Source organism: Triturus cristatus, chromosome 10 (genome assembly GCF_964204655.1).
Source record: "Triturus cristatus chromosome 10, aTriCri1.1, whole genome shotgun sequence".
Lineage (NCBI taxonomy): Eukaryota > Metazoa > Chordata > Amphibia > Caudata > Salamandridae > Triturus > Triturus cristatus.
In genome coordinates, this window is record NC_140593.1 from 238,366,355 (window position 1) to 238,386,751 (window position 20,397).

At 41.7% G+C, this 20,397-nt stretch overlaps 1 protein-coding gene across 2 annotated transcripts in view; it reads right to left on the minus strand.

Moving 5' to 3' along the window:
* LOC146789259 (tachykinin-like peptide) overlaps positions 1-20,397 on the minus strand; it is a 160,288-nt gene that overhangs the window by 1,369 nt on the left and 138,522 nt on the right. The window contains exon 5 of one of the 2 annotated variants that reach the window (XM_085630873.1): positions 12,908-12,961. The exons of the other annotated variant lie outside the window; for it this stretch is intronic. Coding sequence (XP_085486999.1) covers positions 12,908-12,961 — 54 coding nt within the window. The remainder of the gene's footprint in view (positions 1-12,907; positions 12,962-20,397) is intronic. 2 annotated transcript variants of the gene reach the window in all.

Genomic DNA, 20,397 nt, shown 5'->3' on the forward strand with positions numbered 1-20,397 from the left:
TGGTGTCTTGAAAGTTTTGGGATGCTTCGTCAAAAGGGGCAGAGAAATAGGGGGGTCCCAAGACATGTTTTCCCCATGCAAATTCCCATAGGGATTTTAGACATGACTACATCCTGAACTGCTGAACGGAATTTTACCAAATTTGAAGAAAGGTAGCTCTCGATCCAGAAAGCAACCTTTTTGTAAATTGGTGCAAATCCATTCAATAATTTTTTAAATATAAATGGAAAGCAAAATTTGTATATCTAGAGACACGGATCCTTAGAGGATGTGACAGTTTCTGTGCTAAAATCTGATTGGCTGCCAACACTTCAACCAGTAAGTGTTGGCAGCCATCTTAAGACTCGGATTCAGGCAAGTCCCAGAAAACATTTTCAGAAAAAAGCAAAGGAGGGCAGGTATGAATAACCTGACCCCCTACCTCCGAACCTGGGGTCCCCCTGGGACCCTGTCATGGCTAAAAAGAAATTATTTTTTACATTTTCGCTGAAAATCGTGGCGGACCCATGACTGTGTTGAAATTCCCCCCCCAAAAAACCAAGCACAGACTCCCACTCATGTTTTGAAAAGAGACCCCAGGTGGGCCAGGTCCCAGGGGCATTTTTTTTAAAAAAGGAGGGGGTGCCCCAGGCCCCCCTCCTAAGGCTCTTGGAGCCCCAGGGATAACCACCTCACCAAGCTTTCATCATAAAAATGGAGCGAGGCTGACAGACCCCCTCCTGGCCTTCCTAGAAGCCCCAGGGACCACCATCTTGTCAGGGCAATAAACAAAAACTTGTGGGTGACCACGCGGAGCCCCTGGAGCACAGGCATCACCACCTCCTTGGGGCCTATAAAATAAATAGTACCCCATCTCTGGGGCCATACATGGCCCCAGATACCACCACCTCCCTGGGGCAAGCCGGTGAACACAGAAGGAGGGGCTGCAAGGTCCCACTACTGGCACCAATGATGGCTCTGGGGACTGCCGCCCTCCAGGGCCAGCTCCAGCTATGTCCCGGGGTGCCCACCCCCAGGACATAGCTGTTTGCTTGGACATGGCAGGAGTTGTGTCAGCTCCCACCATGTCAGATCGAACACTATCACCGCTCCCAGCAGGCGGAAGAGGTCAAAGTACTCCTGCTTGCTGGGAGTACAGTTTTTCTGTCAAACGGAAACAGATGAAACAATTGCTCTCACACACATGGAACTGCATGTTTAGCAGCTCCTTGTGTGTGGGAGCAATGCTGGCTCCCACTGGAGGTGGGGAGCCAGCAGGGACTACAGCCCCATTCAGGCCCCCTCCGCGGTCCCCAACGGTGCTGACTGGGTGTCCTGGGTAGGCTCAAGGGCACCCAGTATTTCAAGGCCAGGTCTCGGGGATGGGGTCCCGGAGCTGAAATCTGCATGGGGAGGGAGCGCTGCTTCCCCTCCCCTTCTAATAATTGCTTAGGCTTCCACACCCACTTTAGTAGCATGCAAAGGTTTTCCTGCCTTTTGCCGGGATGATGGACAGATTACCAAAAGGCACCCCAGCGTGTTTCCTGCAGCGTTTGGTGATGCATTCTTCATGCCAAGGAATATGAGGACATCTCCACCAAACAAATAAGCACTTACTGGATATAGCTAAGAGGAAGTACCCTTGTTTAGTGGATATTTACCTCTTTGTAGTCTCATTGTTCCCGCTATAGGAGGATTCATGCTATCACATATTTCTGGATAAAGCTGCACAAGGAACAATCATTTTGCTGAAATGCACACAAGGTCACTATAGACATTTCCTCGTGGGCCATTACATAGAGGAAGTGTAGAATATGCACTGGACATTTACCCAACGAGGTAGCAGTTTCTAATTAACCAGAAGAAAGTACTCTACTTGAGTAGATATTGTGCGCAAAACTGTGGACTCTTTTTGGATAAAGGGGCAGGTGTGGTTCCATTGTGGCCCTGTAGCTCACACAGCTACTGACACACACAGACACTTAGACATGCAATCACACACTCAGTCACTCTCACACCCACTGACAGACCCACTCAGATACCGATACACCCACTCACAGACCCAGTCAGACCCTCACACACCCACTCAAAGACCCACTCACACACCAACTCACAGACCTACTCAGACACTCTCACATGCACTCATAGACCCACTGAGACACTCTTGCACCCACTCACAGACCCACTCAGACACTGTCACAATTAATCACAACCCACCAAGACACTTATGTAGCTACTCACAGACCACTTCAGACACTCTCACAGCCATGTATAGACCCAGTCAGACACTCATACACCCACTCACAGACTACTCAGACATGTACACCCACTCACAGACCTACTCAGAGGCTCACACACCCACTCAGAAATTCTTTCAGAGACTCATTCATCCACTCACAGACCCACTCAGAGACTCACACACCCACTCACAGACTCACAGACTCACTCAGAGACTCATGCACCCGCTCACAGACTCACACACTCATGGAGGCACTCATAAACCAACTCAGACACTCTCTAACCCACTCACAGATTCACTAAGACACTCACTCATGCACTCACTCAGACACCCACTCATACACTTACTCACCCACTCAGACACCCACTTAGACACTCACACACCAACTCACAGAACCACTTAGAAACTCACATACCCAGTCACAGACCATACAGCCCCTCAAACACCCACTCGCGGACCCATACAGCCACTCACACCCACAAAACCACTCACACAGCCACTCACAGACCCTTAAAGACATTCACACACCCACTCTCAAAGGTTACTGGTTACAGGTAAGAATTTAAAAAAAAATTAACTTTGAATTTCGCTAAAAAGGCAAAGGTTACAGAAATGTTATAGTTAGGAATAAACATTAAAAAACCTTAGAAATTCACTAAAAGAACAAAGGTTACAGGGATGTTATAGTTAGGCTCAGACGTCCCTCATACAAAACCATAGAACTTTAGCAGAGATGCTTACCTGATCTAACTATTACTTATGCCACTGCAATGCACTGCTTATGACCTAACATAATCCATCACTCGTGACAAGGTCAGTGACTTCACTGATTACATCACAAATGACATCACTGATGATATCCCTGATGACATATTCTACAGAACCACTAATAGGCCTGCTCACAGCCCTATACAGTCTCTCATACCCTCACTCATACAAACACACAAGCATTCACCTATCCATACAACCTGTCATACACTCACTCACTCATCCATGCAATCACTCACATACCCACTTACTCCCCCACACAGCCAATCACACAACCACTCACACAGCTACTCATACAACCACTTACTCACCCATACGACAACATAAACAGCCATCCAATCACCCATATAGCTACTCACACACCCACTTAATCAATCATACAATCACTCAGATAGCCAGTCATTCACCCATACAGCATCTCAATAGATATATTGACACACCCATACAACTATTCACACACTCTCACAAACACTTATATACCCATTCACTCATCCCAACAAGCAATCAGATGACAACTCACGCACCCATATAGCTACTCACACAAACACTTACTTTCCAATCCAGCCACTCACACACCCACTCAGTTAATCAAACACCATTTCAAACAGCCACTTAGTCACCCATACAGGCAACTACACATTCACTCACTCAACTCACTCATACAGCCACTCACACAGCCACTCACCCACCCAGTCACTCATTGACACAGCCACTCACACAGCTTCTCACTCACACATACAGCCATTCACTCACACACCCAGTCAGTCACAAACACAGCCACTCACTCACTAAGACTGCTACTCACACACCTATTTATTCACCCATACAACTACTTTCAACCCACTTATTCACCCATTCAGCCCATCACATACCCACTCGCACAGCTATATAGCCATGTTTGCTACAGAAACATGCTCCTAACAATAACTACCTACTGGCGACCACCAGTAGGTAAAATATATATATGTGAAAAAAACAATGGTTAAAGGGACGTTATAGTTAGGAAACAGAATAATAAAAACCTTAGAAATTCACTGGAAAAACCAGAGGTTACGGGGACATTATAGTTAGGCTGCCATTACACTTGTACAAAACTAGAGAAATTCAGCAGTTATAGTTAGCTGAGCTAACTATGTCCCAAGCCCCCACAATGCACTACTTATGACCTCACATATTACACCACTCATGACATGGTCAGTGACATCACTGATAGCATCACTGATGATATCTCAAATTACATCACTGATAAGATCATCCAATTAATCTTAGACACACCCACTCACACCCCAATATAACCTTTCATACACCCACTCCAACTTCTACACTACCAGTCTCAAAACCAATGTCACACCCTTACCAGTACATACACACCCACTCACTGATTTATAGGGCTGCACACAGATCCATTCAGTCACCCATACAGCCACTCCTAATCCAACACACTCACTAATACAGCCACTGATATCTCTACTCATACACCCATGCAGCCACTCCCACACTGTCAGTCACCCATAGAGCTACTCACACACCTACTCACTCACCCATAGAGTCAATCGACCAGCCACTTACTCACCTATACAGTTATATGCATAACCACTCACTTATTCATACAGATACCAACACATACTCACATACATATACAGTCACTGACACAAGCACATGCTCACCCATACAGACACTCTCACAATCACTCACTCATACATACCGTCACCCATGTACACCAGCACTCACTTATACTGTCTTTCACATGTGCAGTTACTCACCCATATACCACTGACACATGCACTTAGTCACTGACACAACCATACACACACTCAATCACCCAGACAGCCCCTGATAGAAACACTCACTAACCCTTACAGCCACTGATTCCCCAATCACTCATCCAAACAGGCAGTCAAACACACCCTCGCCCACCCACATAGACACTCAGACACATATACAGGTACACAGACAACCAATCACTCATAAATACAGTAACTCACTTATCCACTCACACACCCATTCTGCAACTTACACACCAACTAACATACTGATACAGACATTCACACAACCAGCCACTCATCCATATATTTACTAAGAAACCTAATCCCTTACATATACAGTCACTCACGCAACCACTAAATCATCCATATAGGCACTCATACACTCCACTGGGTCACCAATACACCTTGGTATAAATATTTAATATTCACAAACTGTTTAAAAACAGTCCTAGTCACTGTATGATGTCATCAGTGATGTCATTTGAGATGTCATCAGTGATGTCATCAGTGTTGTCACTGACCATATCATGAGTGATATAATATGTGAGGTCATAAGCAGTGCATTGCGAGGGTACGAGTTATAGTTAGCTCAGCTAACTGTAACTGCTGATTTTTTTCTGGTTTTGTATGAGTGAAATGTCAGCCTAACTATAACGTCCCTGTAACCTTTGTTTTTTCTTTATATATATAACCTACTGGTGGTCACCAGTAAGTAGTTATAGTTAGGACCATGATTCAATAGGAAAAGCATTTTTTGACTTGCCTAAATCTTTGGCGCCGTTTCTGGAATCTTCATGAAATTTTCCCCCAAAAAGTGCACCAGTGATTGTTGTTGTGCTTAGAAAGTTTAAGAGTGAACCATCATGCAGGGGCCAGGAAAAGTGGGGGGGGTCAAAAAAAGTGTTTTTCAAATGTTAATTTACATATATATATATATATATACACACACACACACACACACACATATATATATACGTATATATGTGTGTGTTTGTGTTAAAACCTACCCCATACATTATGCCAGATATTGATACATATTTATTCACTGGAGAAAACATAGTTTTATCTGGCACTATAGTTAGGTAACAATGTCAGTTACAAAGTCAAAAAAACACTGAAATTCACTAGAAAATTTAACTGAAGCAACAATAGGTTGCGCACCCACCGTGCACAGTATTGTCATCAATGATGTAATTTCAGATATCATCAGTGATGGTATTAATGATAATATGTCACAAGTGATGTACTATGTGAGGTCATAGGCAGTGCGTTGAAGGGGCGCAAGTTATTATTACTTCAGTTAAATATAACTTGTGATTTTCAGTGTTCTTTTTAGTTTGAGAACATTCCATTTTGACTACATTTTCACTAAACTATAATGCCAGTTTATTGGGTTTTTTTCAGTGGGTTTCTTAGTTTTTTTAAACTGTAATGTATGATATTATTACCAGACCTATCAATAATGTCACTTTCACCTTTGCTATGCACATTGTTATCATCAATGATGTAATTTAAGACGTTGAGTGTTTTATCAATGATGTCATAGAACATGTCATGAGTGATGTAATGCGTGAGGTCATAAAAGTGCATGGCGAGGATACGAGATAGAGCTACTTCAGGGCATTAGTTATAGTTGCCTGAGATAACTATAACTAGTGAATTTTAGTAATCTTGTGCATTTAAAATGGTATGTTTTTACTGACATTTTCACCTAACTATAACGTCTTTTTACCTTGTTTTTTTCAGTGACTTTCCAAGGTATATTTTTTTTAATGCAAAATAAGATATTATTACCATACTTAACTATAATATCACCATAACCTTTGATTTTTTAGTGAATTCATAGGGGTTTTCTTTAACATAAAGTAATATTTTATTATTATGCATGATGCCAACCTCATACCATGTATGGCCTTCGGTTATGGGCAGCGCCAGCATCCAACTCCCCAAGGGCAGCCAACTTCACGCCTTGCAAAGAAGGCCTGGCACCCACCCCCCCATCCCTCACATGGCATGCCCTGCTCCCAAACCCCATGTGTAATGGGGGTTGGACACAGGGCCTGGCGTTGAAACCTTTAGGGGCACGCACAGCTCACGATGTGATGTTACAAAATAAAGGGTGTCATTTTAATTTAGGAAGACCTACTGAGTTTTCAAAGGGTCCGAACACCTAAATATAAAACGTGAGTCAATTGACTTTATGAATGCATCAGCATATCAACATATATAAAACAGGCCTATTTTCATTGTCAAAAAAATCACCAATATTCATAATAAAATCCATATTTTATTCCTTCAAACAGTTCAATGTTTAATAAAAGCGATTGTCATAAAAAATGTAATAACATTTTATTTTAAAAGAATATAAATATATCTTTGAGTATTTGTTTGAACATTTTTCAACCCACAAAAAGCAGCAATAAAAAACAACCACAAGAGGGCCTTGCACTTAAGCTGAAAAACATAGCACTCCAGCTAGCGGTGCTTTAAAAAATATGGCATTTTCTCATGGAATCATGGGATCTTCTTGCTTTGGGCACTGAATAATAAATGAAAACAGGCTTACTTTCTCATCTCAAACTCTCTTCATACCATATATTGCAGTGCCCCACAAATTACTAACTTTGCTGAATCCTTCTGCTTCCAATTTACAACCACCTCCATCAACCACTCTTAGCTGACTATACTGGACAATATCTTGATCTTAATAAATAGGTCCATCCGTGCTTAAATTAAGATCCTATTGTTTGACTTATAAGCATTGAAACCATATCAGCAAGTCATTGGAGCTATCATTGTTCAATATGTATTATTAATGCTACTTTCACACTCCATGGGATAGTAGATGTTACTAAACCTTATCCATGTCCTCCTTTCATTGACATTAAATTACATTGGCATTACACTTTCCTGTTCATTAATAATATCTCTGTCCAGAGCAACCCAACTAAAAGCATTATCTCTTGGACAAGACCCTCAATCTAGCACTTCACTTCTGGAAGATCTAACCCAACAGCACCATTATTAAATGTGATCAGTGGATCTCATATGCCTTCAGCTCCTTCACTTTTATTAAAAATCATCCCTCTTATACAAAATTGAAATCTTTCAAATGATCACCAAATAGTTTGCTATCAACAAAGGTGCAAACTGGATTAGTCAACATAGAGCAATCGATCTTATCAAACAGACAAACTAGATAGCCAGTGCTGGCAGTGCTCCCTTAGGATATATATGGTAACAATGTGGAAAGTTAGAAAAATGACTGTACCTCCAGCTTCCATTATTGTAATTGAATTCAGACACATAGAGGAGTAATTGAAAATATTGTTCCATCAATAAAGCTCTGTATCTTCTAAGTCACATTTTTTGAGGAAATGGCCTGAGATTTTTTAGACTTACAGTGTTGACAATTAGTTGTCAGCTACTGTCCTCCCTCGCCTTATTCTAAAGCTTCATCTATAAATCCTCATCTCTGATAATCCCTATTTAATTCTACCAGCTCTAATATTACAAATAAATTCCATGATCTTGTCACTTTCAGCTGAAGGTCTGAAAACTATATCCATTGTAAATTGAACGATTCAAGGCAACGCTCATTGAAAGTGCAGCTTATGGAGTTCATTGAGATCAACACCCTTCCTGCCAAATCATAAATTGACTTTTGTTTTTGTTACAGGACAGAGTTATATCTCATTGCTACCACTATTGACCTCAAAACAAAAGTAGATTGGAATGGTGCAGTTACACTTATCCTGTTAGATATATCTGCACCTTTTTATATGACACAACATGCATCTCTTTTCTAGCGCTACATGTAGGGAATTTAGGGTGGAGAATTGAGCTTCATTTTCTCTTTTCTCTCAAAGTAAACCCAAATTATCTTTCTTTCCAACTTACCTACCCTTCCCACTTCTTCATTTAGAGATCCAAAGGGCTCATCTATTACTATTCTACGGTGCATCATTTGCTTCAGTCCTGTTCCAAACATGATCCAGCTATTTGGCCATACATGTTACACATACTCAAAGAACACAGATGTTATGGTGAATTGTGAAGTAAGAATTTCTCTGTGATTCAAACACCAGAATGTCATGCACCAGGATTTTCCTCTCTGACACGACTTGAATGCAAGCCAAGTAACCATCTAAACCTAAATGCCAATAAGAAAATAGCATTGATATAGGACTTGTGGTCTCTCTCCTATCTCTACCTTCATTAAATAAAAGAGCTGAGTCCTCCCATTACTCCTTCTACCTCCTTGGGGAATACAGGGGTCCCTTTGTACACTTACCTCACCTTGGCACCACAGGTCATCTCAGTAGTTAAATCTTCCACACACATTTTCAGACTCCTGATTCAGAATTGTCCTTATGTGCAGTCTTGACATTATATGCAAGACACCTTATTACTTGTACTCTCTTCCCAGGATTATGTCAATAGTTTCTATGCCACTGCAATAGAATTAATTTTGTCAAGACTTCAGAAGTCTCAGAACTCAGCTGTGAGACTCATTTTTTATCTTCATTATTACGGCCACATGTTTTTTTTGTACCTAACAATTATTCCACTGAATGCTAGCTACCTGGCAAGTGTCCCTCAAAGCCATAAACATCGCTTACTGAGTTCATGAACGTAAATGGACCAGTTTTTCCTCAACAGATGATGGGCTACTGCAAGCTTTGACACGATTTGCTGAATAAGCCATCTTTAGATTGAGTCAATGTAATGTAATGTAATGGCACATTTGTAGAGCGCAAACTGTCACTCCGGGGAGCATCATGGCGCTAGACGGAACACAGAACTAGAAAACTAAAGCCTGTTGACTGCTAACAGTTGGAAAAGGGAATCAGATCAAAGTTTTGCAAAGAGTATCCGATGCACTGAAAATCCAGGTTTTTAGGACCTTCCTGGACTGGGAGTCGGATGTGATCTGGTGAAGCTGTGGAGGAAGTTTGTTCCACGCCTTTGAGCCTATCACTGTGAGTGATTTTCCTCCCTTCGATGCCAATCTGACTGCTGGTATTTTTAACAGATTGGCATTTGCTGATCTTAAACTTCGGGAAGGAATGTAACGCTTGAAACGTGTATGAAGATATTGAGGGCCCAAAGAATGGAAGGCCCTAAAATGATGATGAGAGCCTTCAACAAGATGGGTTTATGGATTGGCAGCCGGTGGAGTATATATAGCGCCGCTGATGCAGATGACCACCTGGGCCACTTCAGTACTAGTCATGCTGCAGCAAGCTAGACCAATTGTAGTCTACACAGTTTGGATATAGTAAATTAAAGGATTATATTCATGTTGGCAACCCTGTAATACAATCCCACTGCTCATTCTGGAGAAATATACAAACAGGCTAGTTTACCTCCTTCAAAAGTTTATTGCTTGCTTCTAGACTCTCAAGGAAAATCCTAGTGTCCCCCAAACATTATCTATCTTTAAGCGCTGAAAAACTTTGTGCCTCATTAGAAGTTTGGAGGGAATTGAAAATCATTTAATTTCTGGAGGAAATTCTAAATATGGCATAGAATCTACCAGTTGAATTTCCCCCACTGCCTTATTCTTATGGTCGAGGATATTTCACTGGTGGATTTTACTTTGTAAGAGAGTTTTCTCAAGAATTGGAGAATTTTTAGCTCCCTTCAAATTCTAAATTAGCCCCTTAGTTAGCCCCACTAGAACTAGCCTTCCAAATGGCTCACCATGGTATGTAGGAATGTGCAGCATTTCATTTAATATACATTGCTGTAACACCTCTATGCAATTAGCCATAGTGTCATGCACTCAGTCTCAAAGTCAGATAACTTCACTTGAAGCCACACATAACACCTTATTCTTACCATATAGGAAACTATTAATCCATTCATTTTCCAGTCAAACAACCTCTGGCATGCGATGATTAATCCCCCAAACTGTTGCTGCCAAAGTTAGCCATTGGGACACATTTGGCCTTGTAGACATCAAGTAAAAGGTTTGGGGACTTGTGCACAATACGCCTAAAAAAATATTATTGCCCGTCAATTACCTTTTGATGGGACCACCTGTTTTCAGTTAGATGAGTTTTCCAACTAAGGCCTGAGTTAAGGAGCAAGCCCAGGTAGGAAAAGTTTTCCATCCTGGATAAGACCTGACCCTTAGCTGAAGGGTTCCAACATTTAGTATTCCTGGCGTCTATTACCATAGAATGTGATTTAAAACAAATTGTGATAAGTCCATGCTACACAAAAAATCAACAAAAGCATCTACCAAACATTGCCGGCTCCTGGTTTATTGGTTTATTAATTTCTGATTTTTCAGAGGTAAACCAAGGTGCTACATGGAATGCACTCCAACATATTAAGCAACGTTCTACTGCATTTCTTTTTTAATCTCTATAAAAGATTTGTGGCTCACTAGTCTAGAGTTTGTGAGTGAGGACGTAGTGAAGGTGCAGATGTTGCAGGTATCACTGGTCTCAGAAGTCTATCTGTAAAATACAAAGGATGTTACATTGTAGTCTTCATTCGACGGAGATGCAGCAAAGTGCTTTGAACACACAAGACTATTTACATCTTGTTTCAAAACCTTTGCCTTTTTTAGGATTTCATTCAGGGAAGGGCCTTATTATTTTGAGTCCTGTCATGACAACAATTTGCCCATTCTGTGTTGCTAAAATATGTACACCTGAGCATCTTTTCCTGCTCTTGTTAGCGCTAATATTGACATTTGACTAGCCACTAATATCTACTCTTCTGCAAGGGGGAACTCAGTAATGTGAGAAGTATCAGAGAAGGCTTGATGATCTGTCTGGAATGGGGTTCTACATTTGGTCATCATGACCATATATATTGTCTTTGATAAAACTGTAAAGTGAATGTGGAGAGCCAAGTTATTTCTATTAAAGTCACTGAAAACTTTTAATTTGCACAATACAATGATCCTTAAAGGACTACTGGAGAACCTTTGTCTAAGTTCTTCAGACATCTAAATGTGTTCCATATTAACGTAATTGATTCTCACGTCACCTAAAAAGATCTTAACATTTGTGCATGGACAACAAAAGACTCATTCTCTGCATTTTGAACAGTGAGAGATTGTGATCACCTTGTGACAGTTGAGTTTTGGCTGTCTGCAATAAAGTTTGGATGCAGTTGTAATGAAAGTACATTTTGATAGAGTTTCCAGCAAAGGCGGTGTTTCACTAATAGAAATTATAGTGCTTGTGCTTGCACCCATTAGGTACCTTGTGGTTGCTTGTCATATAGTACTGTGTACAATTCTGGTAATACCGAGCAAAAATCTGTGATTTGCACCAATTGCAACAAGAACAATAATTGTTTGTGAAAATGTGTAAAGCACCAGTAAACCCAAGTAAGCCCAAGCATATATAATTGCTTGTGGTACAGAATCAAATTAATACTGTTGGGTTATGCATGTAAGCTAGAGGATGATTTGCAAAAGAGTATGTTGGGGAGAGGATGTAGCCTTATGGCTACAGTAGTCAACCTCGAAGCTAGAGACCCGGGTCGAGTCTCGGTAACGACGTTCAACATTCTATTCTGGGCTAATCACTTAATCTCCCCGTGCCTAACAAAAATGAATGTATCCATCTGTAACGAAATTGGTGCTCATGTAAAGCGCTCTGATACCTGCTATCCTTGGGTCTAGTTTGCACTATATAAAACTGAAAAACAAATTGTGCTCCTTCACACAACACTGAAATGCCTAACTCATATTGCACTGTCCTACTGTTGCATTTCACACTAGGTTTATGTTCAAAATCTATCCTGCTTATATGTTTCCCTACAAAGCACTGTCATGCCTGTCTTTCAAAGTGGACCTTTGTGCTTTGTTAAATAAATGATTTTCCAAATCTATCTCTTGTTTGTGGTACCTGAGAACCTGACAAGTCTTGCAACAAATTGCACCTACAAGTTTCAAACAAATATGGTACTTCAAATATTGTACGCAAATTAAATTTTACCGCATACAACTCAGGTGTTCCTCGTTTGCAATTTTCAAAATGTGCTAGGGGCAGAGTGTGCGGCATTCATGTGCTGTGTGTATGGGTCATTGCACTGTGCCACATTTCCTAGACAATTTCATACAGAAATAAAAGAAGTAACACATTAAAGATACACCATATTTACCTACATCGGTTAGGATACATACCAGAAATTAAAGCTCTTTTTCCCATAAGTCCAACAAAGGAATTTGTTTTATGCCCTGCAAAATATATTTTGGGTGGTATTTTAATATACTGAAACAGGCACATAATTAATTTTGAGATATAAAAACAAATGAAAGAACATAAAAGACACCTGCAATAGTTTTTTCTTAAAACAAAGCCCTTTCACTCTCATTACTGTGTTATGATTAACCAATCAGTAGTGAAACAAAAGAAAGAAGGAAACAAACCTTCCAAGCTATGAACTCAGGATCGTGAACTCCATTTCACCACACATTAGGTGCACCCCCTTGCTGCTCTACTTCAGTAAAGAAGTAAAAACTCACCTCATCAAGAAGAATCTGCAGTGTCAATGAAGGGACTTAATCAAAGGGTTGCTGATCGGATACTCTGTCAAAACATGATGGATATCCTGTCTGCTATATTGCAAGTGTTGTAGTCTATAATGCACTTGCAATATGATATCCACCACATTTGTGATGAAGTATCTCATCCAGCAGACTCTAAATAAGGCCCCAAGAACCTACAGTATGTTAGACAACCACACTAGCGCATCCTGTTACACATGACCTTGAATTGGTGCTTACTATCTATATGGTGCCCTGCTACTCCCAAGCTAGGTTTGTGCAAACTCAGAAAACCCAAGTACGAGCCTAATTAAAAATGTATGTCAGATGCGCTGTATTGTTTTGAATACCAAATTTGTAATTCACGAAAGCAATTAAAGACCTGCATGTTGGTATGTTATGTTTGCAGTTTAGTAGAGAGCACTATAACTCAGGAGGGCATCCTGGTGCTGAGCAGGTGTAAGCCTGGCAACACCTTGGGATTGCTCAAAAAGCCAGGTCTTTAGCTTCTTGCAGAATTCAAGACATGAGGAGGAGGCTTTTATGTGTATTGGCAGGTCATTATCTTTTAGGAGTGATGTAGGAGAATGGTTGGACAGCTGGATCTGGTTATAGGTCTGTGTGGGATGTGTATAAGTAGGAGTGTGGAAGGTTTAAGAAATCATATGCAATTCTTTAGATATGCTGAGCCAGTGTTATGTAGTGTTTTGAAATTGTGGGAGAGGTGTTTAAACTGTGCTCATTTGTGAATAGGAAGAAAGTTGAGCTCCTTCAGGTGTGGCGTGATGTGAGTGCGGCACAGGAGCTTGAGAGTGATTCTGGCTGTCGAGTTCTGAACGGTTTGCAGCTTCTGGTGGGTTTTCTATTGACAGGAAGACAAGATAACTTTGTTGTGCACAACAATTGACTAAAACATTTCTATCTTTCTGAAACTGTGTGCTTTCCGACTCTCTCTTATGTTGGTCCTACAAACAAATGCATATGAATCTTCAGTTTGCATGTCTGGCACTCAACTTTCTCCACGAAGGTACTCCTCAAAACCTGGCTGAAAATTCTAATAACTTATTTTATTTTAATTAATAGTTTATTGTTTGTGCAAATCCCATAAACATCAAACTTTGACTATCCCGAGAGGAGAACGCCAATTTGAAGCACAGAAATGCTATTTATTGTGACATCTGCCTTTAAGAAACTATTCACCTTCTTATAGCCCTTCCGAAGATGCACCACCATAACTTGAAAGGCCCTCCCTCCTGCACTCTATTTGACTAAATCCAACACAACCTTTAAAAAAATAGAAAAACTGTCACTGATCTGTCACATCTTCATATTAGAGACACAACAGTTGTCATGATGTCCTTTCTAAATTCGTTCCTACTCCTACTCCTACTCCTACCTGTGCTTGTTCACTTATTGTAACAACACACTACTGGGACACCTGTTCATAGGTTTTGCATGATAATATCCCTATCATACAAAGATGTACATTGGCTATGAAAACCTACTGACTGTATTTGATACCTGTATGTTTGATCATGCTATACTAGTTATACTGTTTAAATCTCTCTGAATTCATTAAAAGCAACATATGACGCATCCTGCTCATTTTGTTTTTACTGCTTTTTCTACTGTGCCATGCTCTGATGTATAATGCCACTCAGCTAAGCTCTAGCTAAATAAATACGAAAATAAATACAAAATAATGAATATGTTCGAAGAGGGAATTTGTCCAACATAAGAGTCCAGATCAATGTCCCTGTCCACTAAACCTGTGGATCTGTTCAGCAATGGAATTAGGAGGCTGAAAATAGGCCCATCCTAGAATCCTAAATGGATGCAGAGACCTCAGCGCGTGAATCTGCACACATCAGAATAATGTTGATACCCCTGTAATGAAGATTAGCCTTGGAAAGAAGACAGCATTGAGTTGTAAATAAGGAGCAGGGCGACTGCTAGTCCGCCACTTGTTGCAGGAGACAGTGGAGTACAAAGTCTCACAAGCCCCATTGCCTGATATTGGGCTGCAGAGGAGGTCTGTAGTAAACAGAGCTCTCAGCTGGAGGAGCTGAGTGCAACGAACAATACACGGAAGACAATCTGCCCTAATTTGATATCCTTTTAAGAGTATTAGAGAAATTCATTTTGAATCAACTGAAATGCCCTATTGGCAGATGGTCACAGTGACCGCCATGGCTCCTCTGCAGCTGACCCTGATATCACATAAGGGGTTTCTATCAATTTGTATTATTTACTGCCAATCAGAGCCAGGCATCATGTGCAGCATTCCTGTTCATCTTCAAAATTATAATTGTATTGCATTCTCCTTGTGTGGTTGGTGAGGCAGATTAGAGAAGGTTTGCGCTCATTCCATTTCAAAGAATGCTTAGCCCTGCCGTTCGAGCCGGAGCATACCACCCCGAATGGAATAGTAAATACAAATATTTTCAGGCATTCCTGTTGGACTTAGATATATTTTCTCAAATGTTTTCGAAAGAGGGCACAACCAATTTATCACTTCATCAAATGTTTTTATGGCAATGAAAAATAGCTGGACGATAAAAGGATCCGATCATAGAAGCAACAGTATATTTAAATGCTAATGTACGCTTGACTATATTAGTGATCTCCATTTTATTCAGCCACATGGACCTCCTGAAAGTGTTGGTGCGGGAAGTGTCTCTACAGCACTGGTAGAAATATTCTCTAAAAAGGTGCACTGAATGCCTGCAATTGTAGAAAAATAACTATAAAATAGACAAAAAGCCTGAATCCGCAAACAAGTTGTGACATAGATTGAATTTCGGCTAGTAAAGAAAACAATCATCATCCCGAGTCTTTGAATTGGAGGTTTGATTTGCATAATTGTAGATCTTAAAAACATACTTATAAATGTGGAATTTATGCCAACGTTTCAGAAAAAAATGTAAGTGGATTTGCAGACATCGGAAATCATCTGAACAATGCCCAAAATACCACAATGCCCAGCTGAATTTGGCAATGTGAAAGAACTTGTCTGAGCCTTGAACCTTGCTTCAGCCAGGAATGTGACCGATCTCAGTCTAAAACCAGGAACTGGCCCCTAGGTGCCATGCAGTAGTGGTAGGAGCTCTGGATAATAAATTAAGAGGCCAGAATTACCCTTCAAACCACAGGTTCGGCCCTAGGTATGCCAGCGGGCAGTGGAAGGAGCGACAGTGATCCGGTGCACCTACACCCATTGTGCACCTGCCTACACTTTTACTGATGTGGTATGCTACCATTAACTACACTAAACAAAGTAGGGCGTCAACGCAGTGTGCAAAATGCATACAACGTACAAGATTTCTGAAGAACACAAAACTCAATTAGACCTCAACATTTGGCAGCATACCATTCTATATCATAAGAGCAGAGAAAAAAAACCTGCTAGGTTGTACGGTAATTAGGTTTTGCAGGGGTTAGGTGCAAGAATTATGGGTGCAAGTGATAGAGCCACACATACAGCAGGTCCTAAAACATTGGATTACTAACAATAAATGGTGACACTGTACTATCTCTATAAAAACAAGAACGAAAAGGATTGGTCTCTACTTCAAATATCGGCAATTGAGGACGCCCAGCTGAACTGTTGCATTGTTTGCATGCCTAGATCAGATGGAAATATTTTTCTTCTAGTCTTCACCGCGAAGAACGGACAACAGTTCCTACAGAAACTAGCTTAAGGCCGCAGTACGTCTAAAGTCCTAACACTAGAATGTGATATTAGGATTTAACAAAATTAGGTCCTCTATTTTATTCTTCCCAATGAAACTGTCAATGATGACACAAAACTGTGTCAGTATTACTCAAGGGTCTGAAGCTCCTGTTATATTTGTTAAAGAAGATCATGGTTATGAACTCCTCTTTGGGTATGAATAGTAGTTGCATTCTCCTGTATCATTAGTGAAAAAAACACAACGTAAAGGTGGAAACAGGTATATCACGGTAAAGGCTTCAAAATGCAGTAAAAACATCTTTAATAAGTTGTGCATACTCACACCAGCAAACAAATCTGACTAACATAAAAGAAGAGCACACGCCCTGGAGCAGAGTCTGGAAATTGTGTGCTGACAGTGGGAGGATTTGAAGGACGGGACTGCGAGGACCAGCAGCCCCGTAACCGCGAACAGCTGTGCCTTCTTCCCGCCCCTGCTGCCTGCTGTTTGAGGCTACATAACTCCTCACGGCCCCCGCTTCGCGGGAGCCGTTCGTAGAGGAAGACTGGTGTGTTGTTAACCTTGGCTGTTCATTTACGTGAGAGCACACACCCTGGAGCAGAGTCTGGAAATCGTGTGCTGACAGTGGGAGGATTTGAAGGACGGGACTGCGAGGACCAGCAGCCCCGTAACCGCGAACAGCTGTGTCCTCTTCCCGCCCCTGCTGCCTGCTGCCTGCTGCCTGCTGTTTGAGGCTACATAACTCCTCACAGCCCCCGCTTCGCGGGCGCCGTTCGTAGAGGAAGACTGGTGTGTTGTTAACGTTGGCTGTTCATTTACGTGAGAGCACACGCCCTGGAGCAGAGTTTGGAAATCGTGTGCTGACAGTGGGAGGATTTGAAGGACGGGACTGCGAGGACGAGCAGCCCCGTAACCACGAACAGCTGTGTCCTCTTCCCGCCCCTGCTGCCTGCTGCTGGTACCTAACTAACTAACTTAACCGCAGCGCGGTCGCACGCCGGGAGAAGCCCGGGACAAGGGCGGGACCGTTTGTGGCCGTTCGAGGACGGTAGAGGTCGGGCCGGGCTCCGTCCCTATCGTTTTGTTAATTATATGCTTCTCGGAGGAATATACTTGTGTAATACATTGCGCCTATAGTCCCTGTGATCGGTTTAATTGTTATATTGTTTTGCAATTATGAATTCATCTTCGGGGCGTTCTGGCCACAAGTCGCCCTTTAGGGGTTCAGTTGCTGGGACGTTGGACAAATTTATAATAAGAGCCTCATCATTATTAGCTCATAAAATTGAATTAACGGAAAGGAGATTGTCGCTGGATACAGTTGTTGATAAACGCTCTTCATTGGGTTCTATTATGCACGCTAAATCTCCTAATCCTCCGCTTATAACTATTCCTGGACCTCCTGATGATATCATGTTAGGTAGTAGGAGTTTGTCACCCCCATTGGAGAGAATGTTGGAAATTGGGCAAGGGTATCATCCAATTTCAGAGGAAGAAGGCATGCATAGCAGTAAGATCTCATACCGTCCTAATAGCTCAAGTCCATCAGTTCCTTCTATTTTTTTGTCCCCAGTTCGAACAAGATCGACTTCTGTTATTAGGCAGGGTTTGTCTAAGTTACCCTCTGCCACTGTCCCGAAGGGTGTATGTTCTAAAAGGAAAAGGGGGAAGGAAAACGATAAAGGAACGTTGCCTAAAAGCCGTAAATTGGCCCCCCCAAAAAATAAAAATAATTTAGCAGCCCCTGTGAGTTGAGGTCAGGGGAAGGATCTACATGAAGACCTGCCTATCACCTCGGCTCTGGCAGATATCATGCCCACTAAACTGGGTGATGATTTTTGGCCTAGACTAGAATCGATGTTAAATAAATCTGTTTCTCCGATCCATGATAGGTTGGATTGCATTGAAAATAGGCTCTCTTGCCTTGAATTGGCTTTTGCCTCTTTTCAAACTAGATATGATCTGCGGGGTAGTGCTATTAAGAGTGTCACAAGATCAATATCTCATAATCATGAGGGACCGCAGGTTAACGTAGGGGTAGTCCCTATACCACAGGTACTTCCGATTCCCCCGGTTGTACTTTCCAGTCCATCGGTTACTAGGGTGCAATCTAACTTATCTGGAGAGAGGGACGGGAATGGAAATGGGCTTGGAGGTAATGTTGTTACTATTAAATCTACGGGACAACGGGGCCTCCAACCCTCTGGCCCGGTAGATCGAAGGCCTTTTTTAAATCTCCCGCCCGAATCAGCCCCTTATGTCGTTGTTCTCACGGGAGTCCCATCATTAATTGACGGGAAGCGGGAGGAGTTTTTGGACCTAAAATATAAGTGCATTCACTGGTTAAATCAACACAGGCCGTTACCAGTGTCGGTTTCAGCAGAAATCATTTTTGCACGTTGGGTGAATTGGGTAGGTCCCCAAGCCAAATTGGTGAAGGGAGACTGTGTCGTCTTAAATTTCAGAGACAGAAGGGCCATGGAGCATATCTGTGCTTGGCCTGTATATAACTTGGCCTCCCACATTAATTCTTTACTGCTCACATTTTTTTACCCACCTTTGCGTTATAATAAGAGTCCCCCGCGCTCGTTAGTGCCTGGTATTTTTGCTGAAAGGTTGGGCGCAGGAATTCCCCTGTTTAACCGGTTTGAAGGTCTGTCGGGTCTGGAAGACTGTGATTGACGGTCCACCGTTTTGCTAGATGAAACCCCTCCTGGAGAGTTAATTGACATGAATAATACTAAGTCCCCGGTTGGGTGTGTTGGTAAATTTGCCACGCTGGCAGCGGACTCTTTTTTAGAGCAGGTTGTCACTAATATTGATTTACCCGCCCGGGGAGCGGTGGTTTTCCCACCGGATGTAGTCGAAGACATGGCCCCTAGTTTGCCAATAGATCCCACTTTCATTGAGCATGTATTTATGCCCACAGGACTATTGTCTCAGATACATTATGATCGTTTTGGTTCCACTGGCTCTGGCTATTATTTAGCCACATGGAATATTGCCGGGTGGCAACGTAAGCTGGATACTCTGGGCTGGAGGGAATTTGTTGGTTGTTGTGACTTATTCTGTATGCAGGAGACCTGGTGCAAGGAACAAATCAATTTTGATGGGTTTGTTTCCTTTAATCTACCAGCCCAGGAATCCTCATCGGGTCGTGCAAAGGGTGGTCTATTAATATTACTGTCAATTAAACTACCCGTGGTTGTTAAGGTATACGAAACGATTGGACACCACTCCCAAGTGTTATGGTTACAGCACGAGAATGGCCGCAATGTTCTGATTATTAATTACTATAATAATGTATTTAACCAGACGCGATCAATTGCGGTCTTGGAATTAATGGGTGTCCTTGATAAACTGTGCTCCGACAATTTTATTAATTTTGATTTTATTTGGGTGGGAGACTTCAATACCCCTCTTTGCCCCCTA